General features: G+C 40.5%; 1 protein-coding gene across 2 annotated transcripts in view; it reads right to left on the bottom strand.

The window, feature by feature from the left end:
- The window catches only part of Lurap1l (leucine rich adaptor protein 1 like), a 62,349-nt gene extending 40,737 nt beyond the window's left edge, over positions 1 to 21,612 (bottom strand). For both annotated transcript variants that reach the window (XM_038334679.1, XM_038334678.1), the window contains exon 1: positions 20,658 to 21,612. In XM_038334679.1, the coding sequence (XP_038190607.1) occupies positions 20,658 to 20,948 (291 nt within the window). In that variant the 5' untranslated portion in view covers positions 20,949 to 21,612. The remainder of the gene's footprint in view (positions 1 to 20,657) is intronic.
- Between the last annotated feature and the right edge of the window lie 3,681 nt (positions 21,613 to 25,293).

The following is a 25,293-nucleotide window of genomic DNA, read 5'->3' on the forward strand; positions in this document are numbered from 1 at the left end:
AAGGTATGGCTTTTAAAGATACTAGATATAAAACACATGGAAACTGTTTTTCTCTGAGAAAAAGAAACATAAGAAAATGAACACGCAATGCAAAAATACCCCTACCTGCATTGAATAAGTCCCCTAAAATAGCAATTATAATTGGTCCTTACCAATTGGACTATCCAGCCATACTCAAACTTCTTAGTTTGCCATTCTCTCATTTAGCATTATTCCACCTTTTTATTAATCTCATTTTCACTAACTTTTTTATTTGTGGGGGCATGTTTCGAGACAGAGTTTCTCTGTAGCTTTAGATCCTGTCCTGGAACTCACTCTGTAGACGAGGCAAGCCTCGAACTCACAGAGATCCGCCTCCTGTGCTGGAATAAAGGCATGCATCACTACCACCTGGCCAGATTTATTTACTTATTATGTATACAGTCTTCTGCCTGCATGTATGCCTGCAGATCAGAAGAGGGCATCATATCTCACTATAGATAGTTGTAAACCACAATGTGGGACCTCGGAATTGAATTACGGACCTCTGGAAGAACAGCCAGTGCTCTTTTTTTTTTTTTTATTCTGTTAATTTTATGACAGAAACACACACAAAAAGTACAATCTCATACTTCTAGGGCTTCTAGGTAAAACACTAGAATTATTTTTTTTATTTTTTTTTTATTTTTTTTTCTCATGGTTTATTTTTTTATATTTAAAAATTTCCATCTCCTTCCCTCCTCCTCCCCCTTCCCTCCCCTCCCCTCCACCTATACCTCCCCTCCCTCCCTCTCAAGGCCAAGGAGCCATCAGGGTTCCCCACTCTATACAGTTGGAATGGGACTGATGGATCATGCGACCAAACCTGTCTCTCTGAATGTGGCCAACAGCGGGGGCTGACTGAGAAGCAAAGGACAATGGCTCTGGGCTCTGATTCTTCTGCATGGACGGGCTCTGTGGGAGCCTTCTCAGCTTGGTCGATCACCTTCCTGGACCTGGGGGGAGTTGGGAGGACCTTGGTCTCAGCCAGTGCTCTTAAGTGCTGAACCATCTCTCCGGCCCCTTTACTAACTCTTAACACAGCCATCCATCTATCTTGGTCATTAAGGTTTCACAATTAATTCATGCTTCTTACTGATGTGGGATTTACTTCTGTATGCTGTGATTACCATTGATGAATAAAGAAACTGCTTTGGGCCTGTGATAGGGCAGAACTTACGTAGGTGGCAAAACTAAACGGAATGCATGGCGGAGTGGGAGGGACACCATGGATCTGCTACTGGAGATGGACATGCTGAAACTTTGCTGTAAGGCCACAGATTAATAGAAATGGGTTAAATTAATATGTAAGAGTTAACCAATAAGAAGCTAAAGCTAATGGGCCAAGCAGTGATTTAATTAATACAGTTTCTGTGTGATTATTTTGGTTCTGGGCAGCCGTACCGAACAAGCAGCCTCCCCCAACATCTTACTACCTCCAGTTTGCTCAAGCAGTCACACCTCTGAATCAGTTGCTATCCTCCAATCTCCCTTAGAGGAGTAATCTTACAAATTAACTATTTTCCTGTTAATCTATTCCTAATTCTGAATTCTTATACTCTGTTCAGTTCTAAAGCTGAATAAATTAGACATAGTTCGAGCTATGAGGAAAAATTGAAATTTATGCCCTGGCAATGCTGAAGCATGCATGAGAAGCCCATAGGTTCTGTTGCACTTGTCCATATTGGGTTTCACCATAAGTTGATGAGGACAACTGACCAGGTCTCTCCCTTAAGAAGGCACAAGATCTCATGATTGTGAGTCACGAAGTGGTTGCTGGGAATTGAACTTTGGACCTTTGGAAGAGCAGGCAGTGCTCATAACTGCTGAACTATCTCTCTAGGCCCTAGCTATGAAAAAATGTCATATATTGAGATATCTAAAAAGGATCAAAAATCAAAACCAATACTAAGTAAAATGTAATTAATTGTTTGATCCTCAGGATAATAAATCAGAATTAACTACATATAACATGGGAAGGGAGGGAAGAGCCAGGCAAAGGGAACCACAGATGACAAGAGGTTAGAACTCTGGAAGGGTCTGAGGAAGGGAAATGGGGCTCCACTTAGGAATTAAGATACAAGTGTACAGCTCCTGAACCCAGAAAAGAGAAAACTAATTTTCTTTATAAAAATATAGCTTTACTACAAATCATGAGACCTTTGAGCTTTGACAAGAATTTTTAATAGCGTAGAAATTAAATTGTTTAATAGTAACCCCATGCCTTATTACCTGGTTCGCTGGTAAACTACCTGAACCCCATGTCCCCAGTGTTACCTGTATCCCTTGTGGGGTTTATCACAGGAATCAATATTGCAATACCTAAGAATATGGCTGTGTTAACTTCATGCCTTCTACTGAAACATTTCCTGAGGTGAAGATGTGGAGCCCCATCTAGGGAACGTACTGACGCTGTTAAATGCTGTGCTTGTGGGTTTTCATCTGATCCAACAAGCAGAGAGGGCTTGGAAATAAAAGTTGCTTTATCTTTACTGCAACAAAACCAAGTCAGTGATTCAAAAAAAAAAAAAAAAAAAGTAACAGTACATTCCTCTGTAAGAACTGGGTGAAATCCAAATGGAATCCATTTGTCTCGAGACTGAATGCAAACAAACATGACCCAACACTTCATGTGGTAAAACTGCAGCACATTCCCAGGAGTGAGGCTGGACTTGTGGAATCAGAGTGTAAATGGAAATGCATTTCCTCTATTTATATTGGCCAAGTCCTTACACCTGGAACAACCAGTTCTGGAAGTGGGGAAGCTGGCCTGTGTTTATCAGTGTGAATGTTCTCCACCTCTGCATCTTTATTTCCAACTTGGCCATGCGAGCACTTGCTATTGCTCCTAAGAGAGTTAACTAACAGCGAATGACTGTGTGTAAGAGTTTACAGGGCAGTCAACAACCCCTCGGCCCACCACTTCATTACGGGTACCAATGAAGATGATGTTGCAGTCTGACCGCCATACTCAGAACTCATAAAGGAACCTAAATCAATGCAGACATCTGAGAAAACTATTCCATCTGGCTCCAAGCACAGCAACGGAGAATGGAGACTTCAGTTCCCTTTCCTATGAATTACTATGACACATATAGGTTGATATGGCGGTGGCTTATAATCAAGCAAGTTCCTTCTTTGGTTTGTATATATCCCTCTCTGTAGCTTGCCTTATAAAAACAGCTCACAGAATACTAATTCTGTTTAAATGTAAAGTAATGATGCTTTTTCTTTATCTTTTATTCAAACTATAGTTACTGAATACCTTTTGTAGAGCAGAATCTTCCAATTAACGTTTCAAAGTTTCTCATGGATCAAGTGATTGAGTGAAGAGATGACTTTCTGGGACAGAACTGGCATAAACCAAGCAAGAAGAGAAATTTCGGGCATGCTGTTCCAAGGTCTTTCTGATGTTTTAGTCAAACCAACTTGTATCTTCTAACTCAGTAGTTCTCAACAATTCCTAATGCTTGACCCTTTAGTACAGTCCCTCATATTGTGGTGACCCCCAACCATAAAACTGTTTTTATTGCCACTTCATAACTGTAATTTTGCCGCTGTTATGAATAGTAATGTAAATACTTGATACGTTTGCAACCAATGTGGAGTTGAACGTTGATGGAACATCGCTCTCTGGTAGGCTTCTGTGAGACAGGTCCTAGCAGTGCTCTGTCGCAAAAACTTTTAAGGACAAATCTGAATTCAACATATGCAGGAGGGGAAAAAAAGACTCCGCCACCGTGCCCCTGAATGCCTGCGTTGAGAAGTACTCACTAAGTTATTGAAAATCATAGATGCACAGCAATATCATACTTTAGAGATTTAAGAATGTGTGTGTGTGTGCGTGTGTGTGTGTGTGTGTGTGTGTGTGTGTGTGTGTGTGTGTGTGTGTGTGTGATATGGAGAAAGCGGGAGACGGAAGAGAATGAGATGGATAAATAGAAGATTTAGTGGTAAGCACAGTGCATTGGTTTCAGCCCAGTTTTTCACAACTCTTATGAAAAGACTAAAATATTACAAAACAAATCATTTTTAAATGCCTGCCACATATTTAGAATTTTTCCTGTAGAGGATCTGAGTTAGAAAGACTGGTTATAGGCAGGAAAATTCCGTGCCGTGGTACTTCTCAAAAGGCAAAGACTGATGCCTTTGGGAAAGGCAGTGTTCATGCAGCTGTGTACAGACCAAAATATCCAGAAGGGAATATATAGTAACTGCTTTAGTTACAACACCAGATTATGTGATGACCACTTTAGATCTTTCTAACTAATACAGCTTCAAATGAAGACACACATATACAAATAGATTGATGCATCAAAACTCATACAATATTATGATCCTACAGAGAAATCCAGTGTTCCTCTTTCTGTTCACTCATCCTATGATGAGAACCTCGCTTATGGGACGACCACTACAATGTTGCTAACTGTTTTAAACACCCCAGATACAGTATGCCTCAGCCATTGTGTCCCCCTAATGTCCTAGGGGTACAACTGTCTCTGCAATACCATTTTATAGTCACATCGTGGTGGCAGAGGACTAAAGTACAGGTTCAAATTCTCATCTGTGGGTCATGTATAATCCTAAAAAAGAAGCTTTTCTCTGGCCTTAATTATTTCTAATCCTCTAGTCTTGACAAGGACTATTTTTCTTTCTAGAAGCCTTTATTTAAACATTTTTGGTGGGCTTAATGCTTTTTCCTCAACTACTCTAGCCAGCAGCATTTGGGCTATCATGAGCCCTGAGTAGAATGTTTGCAATTGACTCAGAGTATTTACTAATTCCATTATTATCTAAGTGGGATGGACCAAATGCTGGGCACAGCTATTTTATTTACATTTTTTTTTTTTTACTTTTGCTTTGCTTACATTTGTTTGTGACTGTCCCTGGTTCTTCCCTCTTGAAGGAAGAAAATATTAAAAGTGTTTAATTTTTTGTTTTTTGTTTTTAATTTTATAGGAGCCTGCAGTTGAAAGACTTTGAATATTTTAAAGAGACTGAACTTTAAAAAAAGAAGAAGAAGTTTGAATTGTTTAAAGATTGTGGGATTTTGAAGTTATGCTATGGTTTATATTGTGGTGTTGACATCATATCCTGGGGATAAACAAACAAGAATTATGATTTAATAGAGATATGTTTGTGTGCCAGGCTGGCAAGGGCTCAACTGTGCTGGTTCTTTGTTTGCTGTCAACTTTACACAAGCTGGACTCATCGAGGAAAAGGAGATTTCAATTGAGCAGTTATCTCTCCATCAGCTTGGCCTATAAGTCTGAGGGCAATTTCTTGATTAAGGATTGATGTGGGAGGGCCCAGCTCACTCTGAGTGGTTCCAGGCCCTGGTAGGCAGTTCTGGATTACATAAAATAGAGCTAGTAATGCTTCTCCATGGCCTCTGATTCAGTTCCCGCCTCCAGGTTCCTGCCTTGAGTTCCTGCCCTCACTTATCTTCATGATGGACTAAAAGCTGTGAGAAGAAACAATGCCTTTCCTCACGAAGTTGATTTTGATCATGGTGTCTTTTCATACAAAAGAAAGTAAGCTAGCACAAGGAATATCATTCTATTGGTTCTGTTCCTCTAGAAAACCTTAACTGGAAACACGGTCGGCTACTACACAGAGAGGACCAAGGGGTAAGTGGCCAGCCACCCTGCAGAACACCCCACTGTATAGGCCCACCATACTGGGGCAAAACACAGGGTCCCTCCCCAACCTCTCTCTGCTTCTCTAGCCAGCTAACAGATGAGTTTCCTACAGATAGGCTACTCCAAATCCTCATCCTATTCATTGTATGCTGAAAGTTACAAGTTCCACTCCACTGCAAACCTCCTACCCCTACCCCCACCACCACCCCACAATCTCAGTAGAACTCTGAAACACAGCCTCCTACTACACAAAGAGGACCAAGAGAGGAACTCTGAAGCACAAGCTGTAACTGCACAGAGTGGACCAAGGGAGCGAACCAAGAGAACAGGCCAAGAGAGAGGGCAAAGAAAGGCCTCAGTGGCTCCCCGAGACACAGATCATGACAGTATAGAGCAGACCAAGAACAGTTCCAAAAGACATAGGCCATTGCAAGGATTAAACCAAAAGGCAAAGACATTGCCAGCATCAATTGGAAGAGATGGTTAGCTGCCAATGCAAGAATTAATTCAATAACCTAAACAACTACATGGTAACATCAGAACCCAGGGGTCATACAACAGGAAGACGATCATTTTATCCAGAAGAAACAGAATAAAATGATTTTAAATGTAACTTTATGAAGATGATGGAGAACTTTAAAGAGGAAATGAAAAATTCCCTTAAAGAAATGGAGGAAAAGACATACAAAAAATTGGAAGAAATTAAATCTCTCAAATAAACCCAAGAAAACAAAGAAAAAACAATCAAACTGGTGAAGCAAACAGTTCAAGACTTGAAAAATGAAATAGAGGCAATAAAGAAAACACAAACCAAGGGAATTCTGGAAATGAAAAACCTGGGTAAAGGAATGGGAACTACAGAGGCAAGCATAACCAATAGAATACAAGAGATGGAAGAGAGAATCGTAGAGATTGAAGATACTATAGAGGAAATAGATTCATTGGTCAAAGAAATCATTAAACCCAAGAAATTCTTAACACAAATCATCCAGGAAATCTGGAACACCATGAAAAGAACAAAATCTAAGAATATTAGGGATAGAAGAAGGAGAACTCCAGCTCAAAGGTACAGAAAATATATTCAACAAAATCATAGAAGAAAACTTTCCCAACCGAAAGAAGGATATCCCTATGATGGTACAAGAAGCTTACATAACATCAACTATTTCAACACCCTCTCTCCCCAATGGACAGGTCAACTAGATAGAAACTTAACAGAAATAAGAGAATTAACAGATGTCATGACTCAAATGGACTTAACAGACATCTACGGAACATTCCAATAAAACACAAAAGAATATACCTTCTTCTCAGCACCTCATAGAACCTTCTCTAAAGTTGACCACATACTCGTTACAAGGCAAACCTCAACAGATAAAAAAAAAAATTGGAGTGAATCCCCTGTATCTTATGGGATCACCATGGTTTAAAGTTAGAATTTAACAACAACACTAATTGCAGAAAGCCTAAAAACTCATGGAAATTGAACAGGGCTCAACTGAACAAAAATAAAAAGAAATGAAAGACTTCTTATAATTCAGTGAAAATGAAGACACAGTACCCAAACCTGTGGAACACTATGAAAGCAGTGCTAAGAGGAAAATTCATAGCAATACGTTCCTACATAAGAAAAGTGGAGAAAGCTCAACTAGTGGCTTAACAACACACCTGAAAGCTCTAGAACAAAAAGAAGCAGACTCACCCAGGAGGAGTAGATGACAGGAAATAATCAAATTAAGGGCTGAAATCAATAAAATAGAAACAAAGAAAATAATACAAAGAATCAAAGAAACAAAGAGCTGGTTCCTTGAGAAAATCAACAAGATAGACAAACTCTCATCCAAGCAATTCAAAAGGCAGAGAGAGAGCATCCAAGTTAACAAAATGAGAAATGAAAAGGTGGACAAAAAAAAACAGACACTGAGAAAATCAAGAGAATCATTAGGTCATACTACAAAAACTTGCACTCCTTGAAATTGAAAAATGAAAACACTGGAAAATTTTCTGAATAAGTTCCAGATAGCAAAATTAAATAAAGACAAGTGAACGATTTAAGTAGACCTATAACCTGCACAGAAATAGAGGCACTCATCAAAAGCTTCAAAAAAAGCCCAGGAACAGATGGTTTCAGCACAGAATTCCACCAGAACTTTAAAGAAGAGCTAATAACTATACTCCTCAAAGTGTTCCACATAATAGAAACAGAAGGAACATTGTCAAGCTCTTTTTTATGAGCCTACAGTTACCCTGATATGGAAACCACACAAAGACTCAAGCAAGAAAGAGAATTACAGACCAATCTCACTCATAAACATAGATGCAAAAATACTCAATAAAATACTGGCAAACTGACTCTAAGAACAGATCAGAAAAAAAACAACAAACCAACCAAACAAACAAACAAAAAAACCCACCTACTATGATCAAGTTGGTTTCATCCCAGAGACCCAGGGATGGTTCAACATATGAAAATCTATCACTGTAATCCACCATATAAATAAACTGAAAGGAAAAAATATTAGCATCTCATTAGATGCTAAAAAAGCATTCAACAAAATACAACACCCCTCCATGATAAAGGTCTTGGAGAGATCAGGATACAAAAATGTATCTAAACATAATTAAAACAATACACAGCAAGCTGACAGCCAACATCAAATTAAATGGAGAGAAACTCATAACAATTCCACTAAAAACAGGAAGAAGACAAGGCTGGCCACTCTTTCCATATCTATTCAATATAGTTCCTTAAGTTCTAGCTAGAGCAATAAGACAACAAAAGAACAAAAGGAGATCAAGGGGATTCAAATAAAAAAGAAAGAAGTCACACTTTGTTATTTGCAAATGGTATGATAGTATACATAAGCGACCCCAAAAACTCTATCAGGGAACTCCTACAGCTGATAAATACCTTCAGTGATGTGGCAGGATACAAAATCAAATGACAAAATATCAGTAACCCTCCTATACACAAATGACAAAAAAGCTGAGAAAGAAATCAGAAAAAAAAATCACCCTTCACAACAGCCACAAATAACATAAAATATCTTGGGGTAACACTAACCAAAGAATTGAAAGATTTGTTTGACAAAAACTTTAAGTCTTTGAAGAAAGAAACTGAAGGGAAGATACCAGAAAATAGAAAAGATTTTCTATGCTCCTGGATGGGCAGGATCAACATAATATATATGGTAATCCTACCAAAAGCAATCTATAGATTCAATGCAATCCCCATCAAAATTCCAGCACAATTCTTCACAGACCTTGAAAGAAAAATAATCAACTTCATATGGAAAAACAAAAATCACAGGATAACTAAAATAACCCTGTACAATAAAGGACCTTCTGGAGGGATCACCATCCCTGACATCAAGCTTTATTATAGAGTTACAGTAATAAAACAGCTTGGTATTGGCATAAAAACAGAGAGGTTTACAAATGGAACTGAATTGAAGACTCAGATATTAATCTTCACATATAGGAATAACTGATTTTTGACAAAGAAGCTAAAATTATACAATGGAAAAAAAGAAAGCATCTTCAACAAATGGTGCTGGCATAACTGGATGTCAATATGTAGAAGAATGAAAATAGATCCATATCTATTGCCATGTACAAAATTCAAGTCCAAATGAATTAAAAACCTCAATATAAATCTAACCACACTGAACCTAATAGAAAAGAAAGTGGGAAGGAACCTTCAATTCATGGACACAGGAGACCACTTTCTAAATATAACCCCAGTAGCATAGACACTAAGAGCAAAATAAATGAGACCTCCTCAAAAGAAGAAGCTTCTGTAAAGCAAAGGACACTGTCGATAAGACAAAAAGGCAGCCTACTGAATGGAAAAAGATCTTCATCAACTCCACATCAGACAGAAAACTGACCTCTAAAATATATAAAGAACTCAAGAAAATAGACATTAAATTTCAAATAACCTAATTTAAAAATGGGGTATAGAACTAAATAGAGAATTCTCAACAAAAGAATCTCAACTGCCCAAAAAACACTTAAAGAAATGTTCAACATCCTTATCCACCAGGGAAATAGAAATCAAAACAACTCTGAGGTACCATCTTACACCAGTTAGAATGGCTAAGATCAAAAACACCAATGATAGCTTATGGTGGAGAGGATATGAAATAAGGGGAACACTCCTTCATTGCTGGAGGGATTGCAAACTTGTACAACCACTCTGAAAATAAGTATGGTGGTTTCTTAGAAAATTGAGAATCAACCTATCTCAGATCCATATACCCAAAAGATGTTCAGTCATACTACACTGACATTTGTTCAACTATGTTCATAGCAGCATTATTTGTAATAGAACCTGGAAAAGACTTAGATGCCCCTCAACCGAAGAATGGATAAAGAAAATGTGACACATTTACACTTTAGAGTACTACTCAGCAGAAAAAAAAAACAAAACAAAAAAAAAAAAAAAAACAATGACATTATTTTGAAGTTTGCATGCAAATGGATGGAATTAGGAAAAAACATCCTGAGTGAGGTAACCCAGACCCCCCAAAATTAACATGGTAATGTCTCACTTATGAGTGGATACTAGATGTAAAGTAAAAAAATATTGAGCCTATAGTTCATTACCCTAGAGAAGCTAAGTAACAAAGTGAACCCTAAGAAAAACATACATGGATTCACCTGGAAATCCGAAATAGACCAGATCACCTGACAAAATTGGGAGCATGGAGGTAGGGAGCGATGAGAGGGTGGAAGGAGAAGGGGAGGAGAGAAGGGAAAGGAAGAGATCTTGAGGGAACAAGATAGTCAAGTTGAAGGAAGGACAGAGATGAGTGCAAGAAAAGAAAATTTTTATTGAGGGAGCCATTATGGGGCTAGCAAGAAACCTGGCACTAGAGAATTCCCAGGAATCCATAAGGATGACCACAGCTAAGATCCTAAGCAATAGAGGAGAGGATGCCCAAATTGGCCTTGCCTTATAGTCAGATTGATGAATATCTTACATATCACCATAGAACCTTCATCTAGCAACTGATAAAAACAGAGGAAGAGACCCGCAGCAGAGCACTGGGTGGAGTTCCCAAAGTCCAGTTGAAGAGTGGGAGGAGTGAGAATATGAGCAAAGAGGTCAAGACCACGATGGGTACACCCAATGAAACAGTTTACCTGAGTTAATGGGAGCTCACCAATACCAGCCAGACAGGAATCCAAACTTGTCCTTCTGAATGTGGGTGACAGTTATATGTCTAGGCAGACTGTGGGGCCCCTGGTAGTGGCACTAGATTTATCCCTACTGCTTGTACTGACCTTTTGGGAACCTATTCTCTTTGGATGGATACCTTGCTTAGCCTAGATATAGTAGGGAGGATCTTGGACATTCCCCAAAACAATGTACCTTACCTGCTCTGAGGAGTGGATGGAAGGTGAGGTGTGGAAGTAGGTGGAAGGAATGGGAGGAGGGGAAGGAGTGTAAACTGGGATTGGTATGTAAAATGAAAAAAGATAGTTTTTTATTTTTTAAAAAATAAAAGAAATTAAAAAGAAAGAAAACCTTCACTAACATGGTATGTATATATAATCAATTTCTCTAGTCCATAAATAAACATGTAAAATATTAATAAGATCAAATGTCAACAATACTTACTATATTAATAATAGCCCAAATTTTTTATCTTATGCTCAAATATAACTTACTTGCCACTACTTATTTAGGTTATTCAGCTCCCTTTTTAAATGTACATGTTTGAGTGAGGGTATAAATGTTTCATGTGTTTGTATGTATGCATGCATGTGAAAGAAAACCAACCCCTGTCATCCTAAAGAATGCCATATGCTTCCTGTAACATAGGGCTTCTCAGTGTCCAGGAAATGATGACGTAAGCTGGACTGGCTAGCCAGTGAGTCCCAGGGAACTCCCTGAGTGTTTCTTTGCAGCTCTGGGATGACAAGCATGCACCGTCATGCCAGGCACTTTTATGCGTGTTCGTGGGATTGAACTCAGTTCATCTGGCAAGCACTTAACAGACTGAGCTATCTCTGAGTTTTGTTGGGCTTTTAGTAAGGATACACAGTGATAAACATACATATGAACTGTATTTTTGCAAACTTATGATTCAGATAAATTTCTGCAGCACTGGTACTGATGCCAGAATTAATAGATTATGGAGGGAATACCTTTGTTTTGTTACTATAACATCAAGCTCATCAAGGAACTTTCAGCACACAGCCCGCAGCAAAACATCAGTGACCATTTCTCCCAATGTACATTGGCACTCTCTTCTCTTTGCAAACAAGCATCAAAGTATATTGCTATTAGTCTCTAATGCCACAACATAATCACAACCCTTAAGTATGCTTTGGAATAACATGAATGGTAGTATATAGATGATAGATAGATGACAGATAGATGGATAGACAGAGATAGACAGACAGACAGATAGATGGCTAACATATATAAATAAAAGAATGATAGAAGATTATTTATTGGCTTAACCTAGAAAAATAGCTGCATCTGAGCTGCTAAGAGTCATGAATATAACTAGGCATGATGGCACATGCCTTTAACCCCAGTTTTCTTGAGGCAGAGTCAGGTGAATCTCTGTGAGTTCAAGACTAGTTTGGTCTACATAGACAGTTACACACCAGCTAGGGTTGCACAGTAAGACTCTGATGGGCTAAAAATATCTCTACACACTAGTACTCCTGGTATCAAAACTTGCTGTAGATTTGTCTAGTTTGTGTTCATGCATTTATCTCTCCCCCCAATGTGTGTGTGTGTGTGTGTGTGTGTGTGTGTGTGTGTGTGTGTATGTGTGCCCGTAGAACAGAGATCAATGTTCAATGTTGGGTGATTTTCTCTATTGTTTTCCTCCTTATTTGGGGAACAGCGTCCTGTGCAGAGCCTGGAGCTCACTAACTTAACTAGACTATGGGGTCAGCAATATGTATGGATCCTCCTCTGTCTGCCCTACCCCTCAGTGTTGGGGTTACAAGTTTTGTTGCTGAAACTCTAAACTCGGGTCCTCAGGCTTTTTCAGAAAGCACTTTATGGATTGTGCCACCTTCCCAACCCCTACCTGTGTTTAAAATCCCCTTCTGAAATCTACCGAGGCTCTGCTGAACTGGAGGGCTACTATCTGAACAGCAAAAATCTGGAATTGAAAGAAAAAACAAGGTTCTGGGAAACAGCTCAGCCAATATGAGCAGTTTTTGCTTTTTGCAGAGACCTACATGATGGCTCACAACTCTCTGTAACTCCACTTCCAGTGGGTCCAGGAGACCCAGTGCCTCTGACTGACAATGATAGTTGTTCAGGGGTTCAAAAGACTTTCTCCATTAATCCCAGTTCCATAGCTATGTCTTAAAAACTCAAGTCTCAATGCAGGAAAATATCTTTTAAATGTGACTCTCTTCAATGACAGACAGCAGGTATATTTTTCTGTCAGCACAGGATGGTTGTTATGGGTTTAATCTATAAAACAATGCAGCATGCTTCTATTTTGCAACCTGAGTGGAAAGAAATTCTTTTCTTCCAGAAAATGTTCTTACGATAGGTGTGATGGTGTATTACTTTAACTTGAGCACTTGAGAGGCATGGTTAGTTGACTCTGGGAGTTTGAGACCAGTCACAGTTACACAGTAAAACACTGTCTCAAGAAAAGAAAAAGGAAGGAAGGAAGGAAGGAAGGAAGGAAGGAAGGAAGGAAGGAAGGAAGGAAGGAAAGAAGGAAGGAAGGAAGGAAGGAAGGAAGGAGAGAGGGAGGGAGGGAGGGAGAGAGGGAGGAAAGGAGAGAAAGAAGGAAGGAAGGAAAGAAAAAGGAAGAAGGAAGAGAGGAAGAAAGGAAAGAAAGAAGAAAGAAAGGAAGGAAGAGTAAGGTTATTTGGCCAGCAAAATGGCTTAGCCACTTTGGTAACCTGAGTTAAATTCCCAGGACCTACCTACCTACATAGTAGAAAACAGATTCCTACAAGTTGTCCTCTGCTCTCTCTCTCTCTCTCTCTCTCTCTCTCTCTCTCTCTCTCTCTCTCTCTCTCTCCGCCCCCCTCTCTCATCTCACCCTCTCTCTCACTCTCCCCCTCTTTCCCTTTCTCTCACACACAAAACACATACACATACTGCAGGTGTTTTCTTTTTTAAAATTGAAGAAAATGTTCTTTATATATGTGTCAATAATTCCAAAGCACAATCTTGGGTATGGGATGGGACAGTAGTTTGTGGATATTTGATGGATATATATTTACTTTCTACTAGCTTCTAGAAAATGGCATTAGGGCTGCCAATCTTAGTGCCACTCCTTAAGGAAGCATAGCTCAGAGGATATACTTATTACATTAAGAACGCTAACATTCTGAGGCAAAATGACAGAGAAGCAGCTGACTTCAGTAAAGAAATAAAAGGACATTACTGCTCCTAAGTATGGTGGAAGAAAAAGTTTATTGCAGATAAAAGGGAGAGCATAGCCAGAGGCAGAGACATCTGGGAGTGTCCAGAGTGAATGTGACCCTGAGTCACGTGAGGAGAGGTGGGGAGAGGAGAGCCAGATCAAGAGCCCAGCAGGTTGAAGGGTAGATCATGTAAACAGAATGGTTGAATTACACAGGAAAAGGCAACTGGGGAAAGCCAGCCCCGGTCCCTGGACTGGAGAAGGTTAGGATGGGGTGATGGGTATTCCAGACATACCCTGTTACACACAGGGGCTGAGGGGTGTAGAGAGAACCTGGAACCTGGTCCGCTCTGATATGGTAAACTGACACCTTAGCTATTCGCCAGGTTTGATACCTAGGAGCAGTTACTGTCTTTATCCCTAGGTTAAACCCTTAATTTGTATGGTTGCCAGGGTCACCCAGGGCTCCTTCTCCTGCCTCACCACAGCCAGCCCCCTCACTCTCCAGTGTGGCACCTGGCACCTGCTGACACATTGGTTTGTGATCTTTTTCAGGCCAAATTATCTTCCCATTTTATCTTTTGAACCATCTTGAAAACTCATTAAGGAAAATGCCTTCCATTTCCCAGCTTCTACCTAGAGGGGTCTAAGTGATAAAAATCTCCTTGCCTGCCCTGACAGGTGCCCAAAGTAAGTGTGATGTTAATTTAGTGAAATTAAAATCTGCTTCTTGTGGAATTTTAAAGCCTTTTGTTTTGTTTTTTAAGTTACAAAAGTAAAGAAACCAGTTAAAATGGCAGGGGCATAGTAAAAACAGGAAGAAAAGTAGCCTTAAAAGTTGAGTATAAATCTGTTTTCAAGATTTTTCAAACATTTTAAATTGTGTTCTAGCACCATTTATGAACTTTTCTTTCAAAAAATACTTCTAGATTTATTTATTTTATTTTATGTGTTTGAATGCTTTGCCTGCATGTATGTATGTGAGTGCTAGGAACCCAAACTCGGTCCTCTGCAGAAGCAGCAAGTACTCTTCACCTCTGAGGCAATTCTTGAGCCTCATTTTTTTCCCCATATGGATATTTGGGTCTAGTCCGTGGAATGGTTCCAAAAACTTTATTGAAACAAAAGTTGACAATCAGTTGCTGTATGTGACTGTGTTATAGTAAGAAAGTTTAAGGCACTACTTTCAGATTTCTATACTCAGAGATATTGAAATTTCCAAACTCTGGCCCCAAATATGGAAATCAGGACATGGTATTCTCACATCAGCTTTCACATGGCACCACCCTACCTGAAGACTGCAGTGTCCCCACTTTGGACAGCCCTGACTGGGATCCAGATTGTCACTCCTGGTCAGTGCATGTCCTAGCCCACAAAATACTTCGATTTTCCAACTAATGGTGGTCTAAAAAGGTAAAGTCAGGAGTATTCATTAGATCCCTTGTGACTAATATTTCCTGCAATTTGCTGATTGCCACCATCGTCCTCTGCATTTCAAACTTGTTACAGAGTAAATCAATGAAAATGATTTTTATTCTCATTTTGGTACAGACAGTTTGAACTAGTTCGACGATCTTTTGAATAACTCATAAAGAAAGAGTATGGTATACACTAGCTTATTAAACACTGAAAATAATTGATAGGCATTACTTATACGTACTGGAAGAAGGTTTAAGATAATTTGAGATTATAAAATGTAGTCATATTTAATAACCAATGAAGTCCTCATCTTAAGAAAATTCTTGAAAATGAATCTTTGTATATACTGTGGAAAGCTCCAAAGAAACAATGTTGAAGCAAAGAGAGTCTCTCAAAACTTACTTTAAAAACAAGCAGACAGACAGACAGACAAAAGCAAAACCTATTTCTGTATATGTGTATTATGTATATGGGGGTGGCATATACCACAATGTGTGTGTGTGTGTGTGTGTGTGTGTGTATGTGTGTGTGTGTGTGTGGTGTATAGATCAGAAGACAGCAGTAAGAGATAGCCAGCTCCTTCCACATGTGGGTTCCAAACTTGAATTCAGGAGAAATGCCTTTAAATATCAAGCCATCTCAATGACCCCAAGAATGAGTTTTAAGGTTGACATTGTGTTCTAGATCCCTAAGGTCAAAGGCAGGAGTGACACAGAGACATAATTATTGACTATTAAATGAATCCATACTCGCAACATTCCCTATCACATATCCTGAGGGTTTGTTCTGTGGGTTTCGACCATTTTATGAGGTACCCTCTTGAGATATCATACATTTATAAGAGCTAAACCATTTTTTAAAAGAAATTTCTGGAATACAGACTAGTGTGGTAAAAAAACACAGCACATAGAGTCAGGTGCCATGAGTCCGAGTGATGATATTGGTCTCTGGCTAACTGTGTGGCCTTAGTCTGCTTTCTCAACCTACGTCTATGAAAAATTATTTTTCAAACTGTGGATGAGAATACCTCCTTTGTTGTAGTCTAGCCTTAGGTACAAATGATATGACACGCACTAAAATGAACTGAAAAGTAGGGAACAAATACTATTGTGTAGATTGTGTTTATTCATCTGTTTATTTTGTGGTGTTTTGGTTTTGTTTGGTATGACAAGGCCTCACTGCTACCCAATGGCTGGCCTGGACCTGACAGAGATCTGTCTGCCTCTATTGTAGAACATTATTTTGACTTGGTGGCCAAAAGAGAAAGCTCGTTACATTCTTCAGCCTCCCAAGTGTTGCACCATGCACAGGATTATTGGGTAGATTTTACATCAGAGGCCTCACGCCTACTTCCAGTTTCATAAATTTTATGTGTAATGCTACATTTCTTTCCTGTATTAACAAATCTCCTAATCTCAAAAATCAAAATGAAAAGTATTCACATTGAAATTTTTGTTCCTTTCCCCCCCAAAATCCTGAAATTACTTACAGTTGGCTTATTGTATCCAATTGCGCTTGCAGATGTCTTTACCGATATTTTCCTTACATGTGGCACTATTTGTATTGTTAAGAATGGCTTCAACTTTAAGGAGTTGGGCCAGAAACAGCTTTTTACCCCTCTTCAGTCTCTTCACTCACCTTTCTGCTTCACGAACTACCTCCGTGATCTCTAAGAGCAGCGGCTACAGCATTTACAGATGAGAATGAAAGATGATGCCCATAGAAGCATAAGAGGAGACGACAGAAGTAAAGGATGGTTCAGAGGCAGTCAATGGGAAATGTGCTTGTCGCATGCACAAGCATGAGGACCAGCTTCTGGGCCCACAAACACCAGGTGCATTCATGTAATGCAGCAATCAAGCTGGCTAGCTAGACTATCCAGATGTGCAAGCACTGCATCTGTACTTAAATATGGTGGAGACCAGTTGAGGAACACATATGTCAGCCTACACATGCACTTGTATACACACACACACACACACACACACACATACACACATATTATACATACATACATACAACATATACATATACATTCAGGGGGGAAGTTTTAAAGAAGAGAACAGAGATCGTGGTGGAATCATACATATATAAAACCTTAAAGCTGGGCATGGTGGTGCATGCTTTTAATCCCAGCACTCGGGAGGCAGAGGCAGGCAGATCTCTGTGAGTCCGAGGCCAGTCTGGTCTACAGAGTGAGTTCCAGGACAGCCAAAGATACACAGAGAAACCCTGTCTTGAAAACAAAACAAAACAAAACAAAAAACAGAAAAATCTCTTAGGTGTTGAAACTAATTGCAAGTGTCTGCAGCACTGTGTTCTTAGGGCACTCATCCATTCTAATAGGAAAAGAAAAAATGACTAATTTTGGGAGTTCCCTAGAAAGGATTGTGCATAGACAGTTAGAATGCTTTTAAGGACAAAATGGTGAGGACAAGCACACACGCGCACGCGCATACACACACACACACACACACACACACACACACACACACACAAAGATAATTCTAGACCATCTAATCTACGAATAATAAAATAAGATGTCGGACTGAGCCTACTACTAAGGAGGTTGACTCAGGCGATAGGTCTGGAAGGTCAGTTAAGTCCATGCTGACTGTCTACCCACTCGACTCTGGAATGTCTTTAGGAGGAGACAAAAGGAACTGCAGAGCCTTATCCATCCCATCTTCACAACAAAACCGCCAACTCTACATAAGACAAGTCAGTTACCTTGCAATTATACCTAAGCAAGGAATTTGAATACCAACAAGAATAACATGGAGATAGAGGGGAATGATGGCCTTCTTCACAAAGATATATAGCCTCACTGCCTTCTAAATGTCTGAAACCAGTGTTTGAAAGATTTACTCGGTGGAGATCTTGGTTAGAACACCAAGTTTATCAACAAGCATCCATCCTGACACAATTTTTTTCTCAGTCTACAGGCATTGAGGCACCACAGAGGAAATATAAAGAAGTTTCATTAATTTGCTGTTGTTGTCCACTTGCCTTTTTACAAATTAATACTAGAGTGCTGGAGAGATGGCTCCAGTTATGAGCACTGTGGTTCCTTCAGAGGATCCATGCTCAGTTCCCAGTACCCGTATGGTGGCTCACAATCATCTGTAACTCCAGTTATGGGGTATCAAATATCAAACACCATTCTCTGGCCTTTGAGAACACCAGGTATGAAAGCAGTGCATACATTCACGCAGGCCAAACATTCATACACACAACAAATTAAATCTTTAAAAAAAACTGATATGCCATGGTCATCCTAAATAGAAAGATATAGTTGAAAGAAAGGAATTTTTATCAACTTGGAAATTCCCACTAGGAAAAATAGATGTCGTCCAGATATTTTTGGTTGAAAATGATCAGTTTTCTTCATCCTACAGTACTACAAATAAAAGGCAAAGAAGCACAAGAGATTGGAAAGCCCTTAGTAGACAAACTCATTGATTTAAAAAATTGTTTTTACAGTTAGGGACTTTGTGAGGGTTTCTATACACGTGCACGTGACACCATGGTGCTTGTGTGGAGGTCAGAGAGCAGCTTGCAGGAGCTGAGTCTCCATGTGAGTCCCGGGTAGCAAACTCAGGCCATCAGGCTGGGGCAAGAACCTTTACACCCTTTAATGCCCAATGGTTCCCAACTTTCCTAATGCTGTGACCCTTAATACAGTCATTTTCCTAATGCTGTGATGACCCGAACCTAAATTATTTCTTTGTCACGTCATAACTGTAATTTTGCTACCATTATAAATATGATATGTGGCCCTGAAATGGGTCGCGAGTCACATGTTGAGAACCACTGCCTAGATCTAAATGTAACCGTTTGCAGGAGTGACTCTGAATTTGGTGGATGTTTGGAGTGCTCAGAGTGTAAGCAATCTCACTTTCTTTTACTTTTCTATTTTATATTTCAGAACTCATTGTTTACCAAGATACGGTAACGACTTAATAAATATTTGGAGGGATTAATATGCATAATGTGTATATGTGTATTTAGGCATATTTAGTGAAATATGAAGAGTAACAAAAATAATCTGCAATGCAAAGACATATATACATGGGAAAATACATATATTTCAATATTGGAAACATTCTCAAATGTCAAGTGAGTACGTAAGACGTGAAGTCCTTAATTAGACAAGATTTGGAGATCTAGTGAGGGTCTTTGGAATGAAATTCTACAGTATTTTTGATAGGTCATGACCTCTGAAGACTGTCTTTTTGCTTGGAATTTATTACTAGTATCTTCCAATCACAGAGAGTGAGAATGGAAGGAAGCTTAGACGTGAACCCAGACAGGAGGTTGCTTGTGTAAGAAGCCCTTCTCACCTCCTGGGGACTGAGGGCCTCTGCTGGGTGGCAGAAAGTGCTGTTGGTTTGTGGCCATTTTCTTCAGAAGGTTTAAAAAGAATTTCCTCCAATCAGCTCACCACGGCAAAGACAAACTGAGACCTAGAGAGGCTAAGACTCGCAAGGCCAATGAATGAATGCCTTCGTCTAAATACATCCGGAATAACGAGTCTTAGATCTACTTGACCCATTATCCTAATCCGAGGTTAACAGAAATGGCAGAGAAAACAAGTGCTGATTGAGGACTAGAGGAAAGGGTAAGAGGCAATCATTAGCAAATCCCTGGGCTCTAGTCACCTGCTCTCCAGGATCCAAACAGTGACACAAGCCATTCATAGGCACATCAAGGGCTAGTAGCCATTGTTTTCCGAACCAGCTGTGGAGAATCTACTCCACAGTGGCCTTGGGACAGCTGCAGCTGCTGCAGCAAGGGGAGGGCAGAGGAAAGCAAACTACCAAGGCGGGCTGCAAGGACCCCGCCGCGCCCCCTCTCGGACAACTGGAAGGCATTTCTGCGTTCAGTGCATTGAACTAAACCACCCTTGGAACCGAGGCAAAGCATAAAGAGCTCACAGTAGGCCCAGACCCGCGCAGCAATTGCGGGCCTTCGGTAGGCTGGTGCGAGATAATCTGCTGGCAGCTGCACGATGGTGCGCAGTGAGTGACGCTAGTAGAAAGTGGGGCCGACTGAGCTTCAAGAGCACCCGGTGACCGAGCAAAGTCCTCAGGGTTCAAGCTTAGCTGTAGTCTAGTCCAGAGGCGAGTTCCCGCTCTCCTCCCAGCCTCTCCCCTGCTCCCGGGTCTCAGGCACCCCGGTCCCCAGGTCACCGCTGACGCATCACACTCACCATCTCCTGCCTGAGGACGTGCAGTTTGGTCTCCAGCCTTTCCAGGGCGCTGGGGTGGCCGCGTCGTGGAGAGCCAGAGGCAGGGGAGGATGAAGAGGAAGACGACACAGACGGTGCAAAGCTGCTGCAGCTGCTGCTGCTGCTGCAGCTCCCGCCAACCCCGCTGGGGTCCGCAGCCCCTTCTCGGGGCGCCGGCTCCTCCCCGCGTAGCGAGCGCGCTAGGCTCTCGGGCACTTTGCGCCCTAGCTTCAGCTCAATGTCTCTGAGGTCTGGCAGCGGGCCGTCTTCCATGACTCTTTGAGAGGGGCGACACTGACAGTAAAGGCAGAGGGCACAAGGAGGCGGCGGCCTGGCGGACTCCGGAGCTCAGCAGCCGGTTCTCCTGGCCGGGCCTGGGTTCCCGCGGGCGCCCGTGCGCTCCATGCCGCGGGCGCAGTCGGCAGATCTGCACCCGGCCCGCGTTCCAGGCTCTGCCGTTCCGCAGCTAGCAAGATTAGTCAGATCGCTTCATTCCTTCTTCTCTGGCCACTTCACCTCCAAGTTGAGTTAATTGATACTGCAGAGAAGGGCAAAAGCTAGTACGTTATACCAAGAGGCAGGAGAGAGCAACGGAACCTGCTCGAGGGGAGAAAAATTCCCATTTCAAACTGTCCATTCACATCCCTGCGCCGTTCACAGTGCCCATCTGGTATTACACCACACAGAATAACGATGTGGCCACACTCCCGGGTCGTTTCATTTTCCAGCCATATGTCTCCAAGGATCGTCAGAAAACACAAAAATCTCTAGTCAATGAAAGAAGTGGGCTCGTCGTGTTTCTATGCGGTATGGATGCATTTAAGATAAAGATGGTTAGCTTAGCTGGGGTTTAAGAGCTCTCTGGTTGTGGCAGCAGTATCCTTTCCATTTAGGCTGTCTCATCCAAGTCATTGTGTTCCTCGGAGCCTCAGAAACTTTAAACTCGGCTGGCAGGTGGACCAAACCAGGGCCAACCCTTGTACCGTATATCACAGACAAGAAGAGCAGCAAAATCTTCCCAATCCTGAACTGACTTTTGAGTCCTACTTCAGCTGAGCATACCCATATTAGGTTACTAAGTTAAAAGTTGTCCCGCTGACAGCTACAACCTGTTAAACATATTTTTAAAATTAGAGGTAGAAAAAAATGGCTATATTTTATGTCGTTTTCCGTCCCCCGTCTTCCTAACAGCCAATGAGCTTAGCATTAGAAAACTTGCCCAATAATTCCCAAGGAAGACCGAAAAGAGTTAATCAATCAATAGCTCAATGAAAATGTACAATAAAATATAATCGCCCTAGCAATATAATATATCCAGTATACTACTACCGCACGCCAAAATGAAAATTAGAGGTGGCAGCAGGAAACAGAGAAGTCGCTGGATCCTTTCTCTTTAATTGTGGAAGAAAAACACTGAGAGTAACTAGTGAAATCATTGTTGTCTCCTTTGAGCATTTACCTATATTTTTCATCTATTTAGGAAAACACAAAACTTTGTAAACCACTGATCTGCAATACTTCTACGGAGTAAATTAGTATAAAGTCCATAGGTTATAAGATTGCTTGAGCATTGTATTTGTGTCAATGAGAGCTGAGAATACCATTTTCAATCCATTAAACTATAATTTTTGGTTTCTGTTAAAGTATTTCAAAGTTGACTTTTTTTTCTGGAACAACTAGATAGTTGTGTCCTTGTTTCTTCTGGCCCCCCTTCCCATTCAGCTTTTGCATTAGAAAAAAAAAAACATAGATAAATGAGTTCAGAGTTTGTTTATATCATTTTCTCATCTAAGAAACCGTAAAAGGAGAGAAAACATAGACCTTCTGAATGAAATATCTCATGTCAGGGAGAATGCTGCTGAAATTGTCTTGTCAGCAAGCCAGAACTTTGCATGTGTTAACTCTTCTTCTTGAAAAAAAAATAGTCAGAAGAAAAAAAGTCATAAGTTAGGTGGCTCAATTCAAAGTCAAAACCACCATTTATGGAATCAAAGGAGAACAAAATTAAGCCTCAACTCTCCCATAAAACTGCATTATTGTCTTAAAGCTGGCAAACCACGAGCTCATTGCATGAGGATTGTACTGTGCCATGTAATTATGGACGCCTCTCATTTGAGTCACGGACAGCTTTTCATTATAAACTCAAAGTCCAGCTCAGAACTCAAACCTCATGTCTTCAATATCTAACTTGAACTTGGTTCAAAAAGCCACCCTTAAATTATCATCAGCACAGTCCCTGTGCATAACTCAGACAGTAGCCGACAATAACAATAGCTTTAAAAAGACATGTTATTCTGGCTTTTTAAGAAAGTCTAAAGGAGAACCTTATAAAACAAAGTCTGTTGTATATTGTTAACACTTCATTCTGTCAAAATATAAAACAAATTTCAGCTGTTGAGGAAAAGGTTAATTATGTTAAACTTTGAAAGGTTCTGTATGATCCCTTATGATATTTTTGTTTAAAATATAAATGTTGCTGGGAGATGGTGGCCTACACCTTTAATCCCAGCACTTGGGAGGCAAAGGCAGGCAGATCTCTGTGAGTTCGAGGCCAGCCTGGTCTACAAGAGCTAGTTCCAGGACAGACTCCAAAGCTACAGAGAAAAACAAAAATAAATAAACAAACAAATAAATAGATAGATAGATAGATATTAAAAAAATAAAATATAAATGTTTTGAAGGCCCAGTTTTCTAATTTGGGGAAGAACTTAGAATCAAAATCCTTACTAGGCCTAAGGAGAATATGGTAAATTTATCTTCACTTTGGTCTGATAAGATAATACTTCTCGGGCTGGGGAGATGGCTCAGTGGTTTAGAGCACTGATTGCTCTTCCAGAGGACCCGGGTTCAAGTCCCAGCAACCACATGGCAGCTTACAACTGTCTGTAATTCTAGTTGCAGGAGGCCCAACACTCATGGCAAAGCACCAATGTACGTAAAATATAAACTAATAAATATTTAAAAAAAAAAAAAAAAGATAATACTCTCTCTAAATTTCTGAAAATTGGATTTCTTTTTAGCATTTGGTCTTGAGCACATTTTTGGTTAATTTTAGAAATGTATCTATGAGAAAATGCATGAGAGATTTGGCCAGTAGGTCTTGCCATGATGTCGGAAATTAGTCATAAGCAGAGCAGTGGGCGCTAGATGGGCTGTGGGCTGGGAGTGCCAACAGGAACAGTGCGGAGGGGGGGGGGGGGCAAGGAGAAGAAACAGACAAGTACAAAACACACTGCTTATCCACCTCACCTCAGTGCTATCCAAAACTCAAGGTATTTACCCGAAGCCTAAAGCACTAAAAAGCCGAGCTGTACAACCATTGAAGGTGGGCAGTTTCGACACATTAGTAGGTTCGGGGACTGTCTCAGGTCTGAGCTCCACTGGCCTTTCTGCTTTATTGAAATGCATAAGGAAACTAAGAATGGATGTTAATCCACAGAAAACACAGAGATAACAAACTTCCTCTCCTGTTGGATTGTGTTCACAGAGAACAGAGGCCTCTTATTTGTTCTAGAAAATCCCTGTAGGTTAATTAAATAGGAGTATTTTTGGACTCGGATGACACGTTCTCAAAGAATGCTACGGTCACACCAGACGGAGGTGAGGCATGCTTCACACATTCCTCACTGAGAGCACTTCCTGGTCAGAGCCCAGGCCTCACAGCCCAAGCAGACTCAGCAGGACTTGACTGTGGGACTAGCACCACTCCCTAGTCTGCTGCAGCCACAGCGGTCAAACAAGAACAGCCTACTACCTTTGCTCTGGCACTGACTGAGAGTCGGCCGAGCTCCTGCTGGCACAGAGTTCAAGGACTCGAACAGTCTTTTCCTGAGACTCCACTCCCCACAGCGCAAAAGAAAATGAAGTTGCCAGCAGGATCAAATTACCTTTAAGAGTTTTAGGAAGTAACTATTTCAGGTTCTTTGGATCTTTGATTTAAATGAATAGAGCTGCTGTATCCGTAAATATTTTTGTTCACCTTCTAGGTGGAACAAGGAAGATGTCATGACCTTACCCACATATAGGAGAATTATATAGCTACTAAAGCCATATTTATAACATCATTTAATTCGCCTATGATTTTGTTGATGGCTTGGAGCTGTTTACCTATTAACATCATTTAGTTCACAGTGAACTTGAGCAAGTTGTACAGGTGAATGCCATAACTATTCTCATCTGCCTACCATCCATCCGTCTGTCTACCACCCTATCTATGCTTAACCTTTTGTGTATCTGAAATGTTTCTGTCTAAAAAGCACAGAGCCTTTAAACAGCCCTCTTTGAAATCTAATTAATATTTATAATCAGAGCCAACCACTTCCTGAAGAGATTTAGTACATAATACTAAAAGTAGGTCACTGGCATCTAAGCCTCCCTTATCCCCTCTTTATCATCCTCGTCAAATCTCACTTTGCCTTTATTACTTGTACTCGTGCCTGATTTTCTCTTTCATGCTTTAACTCAGCTTTTCCAAACTGGACGCAGCCGGAGAAATCTTGGTGCTTTGCTCTGTAGCCATCCCAGTGTGCTTTACAGGACGATAACTTTGACTTTGTATTGGTAAATGTTTACAATATGCTCCATGCAAATATGAAAAGAATTGATTTATCACTCTCTA

The sequence above is a fragment of the Arvicola amphibius genome, chromosome 6 (genome assembly GCF_903992535.2).
Source record: "Arvicola amphibius chromosome 6, mArvAmp1.2, whole genome shotgun sequence".
Taxonomy (NCBI): Eukaryota; Metazoa; Chordata; class Mammalia; order Rodentia; family Cricetidae; genus Arvicola; species Arvicola amphibius.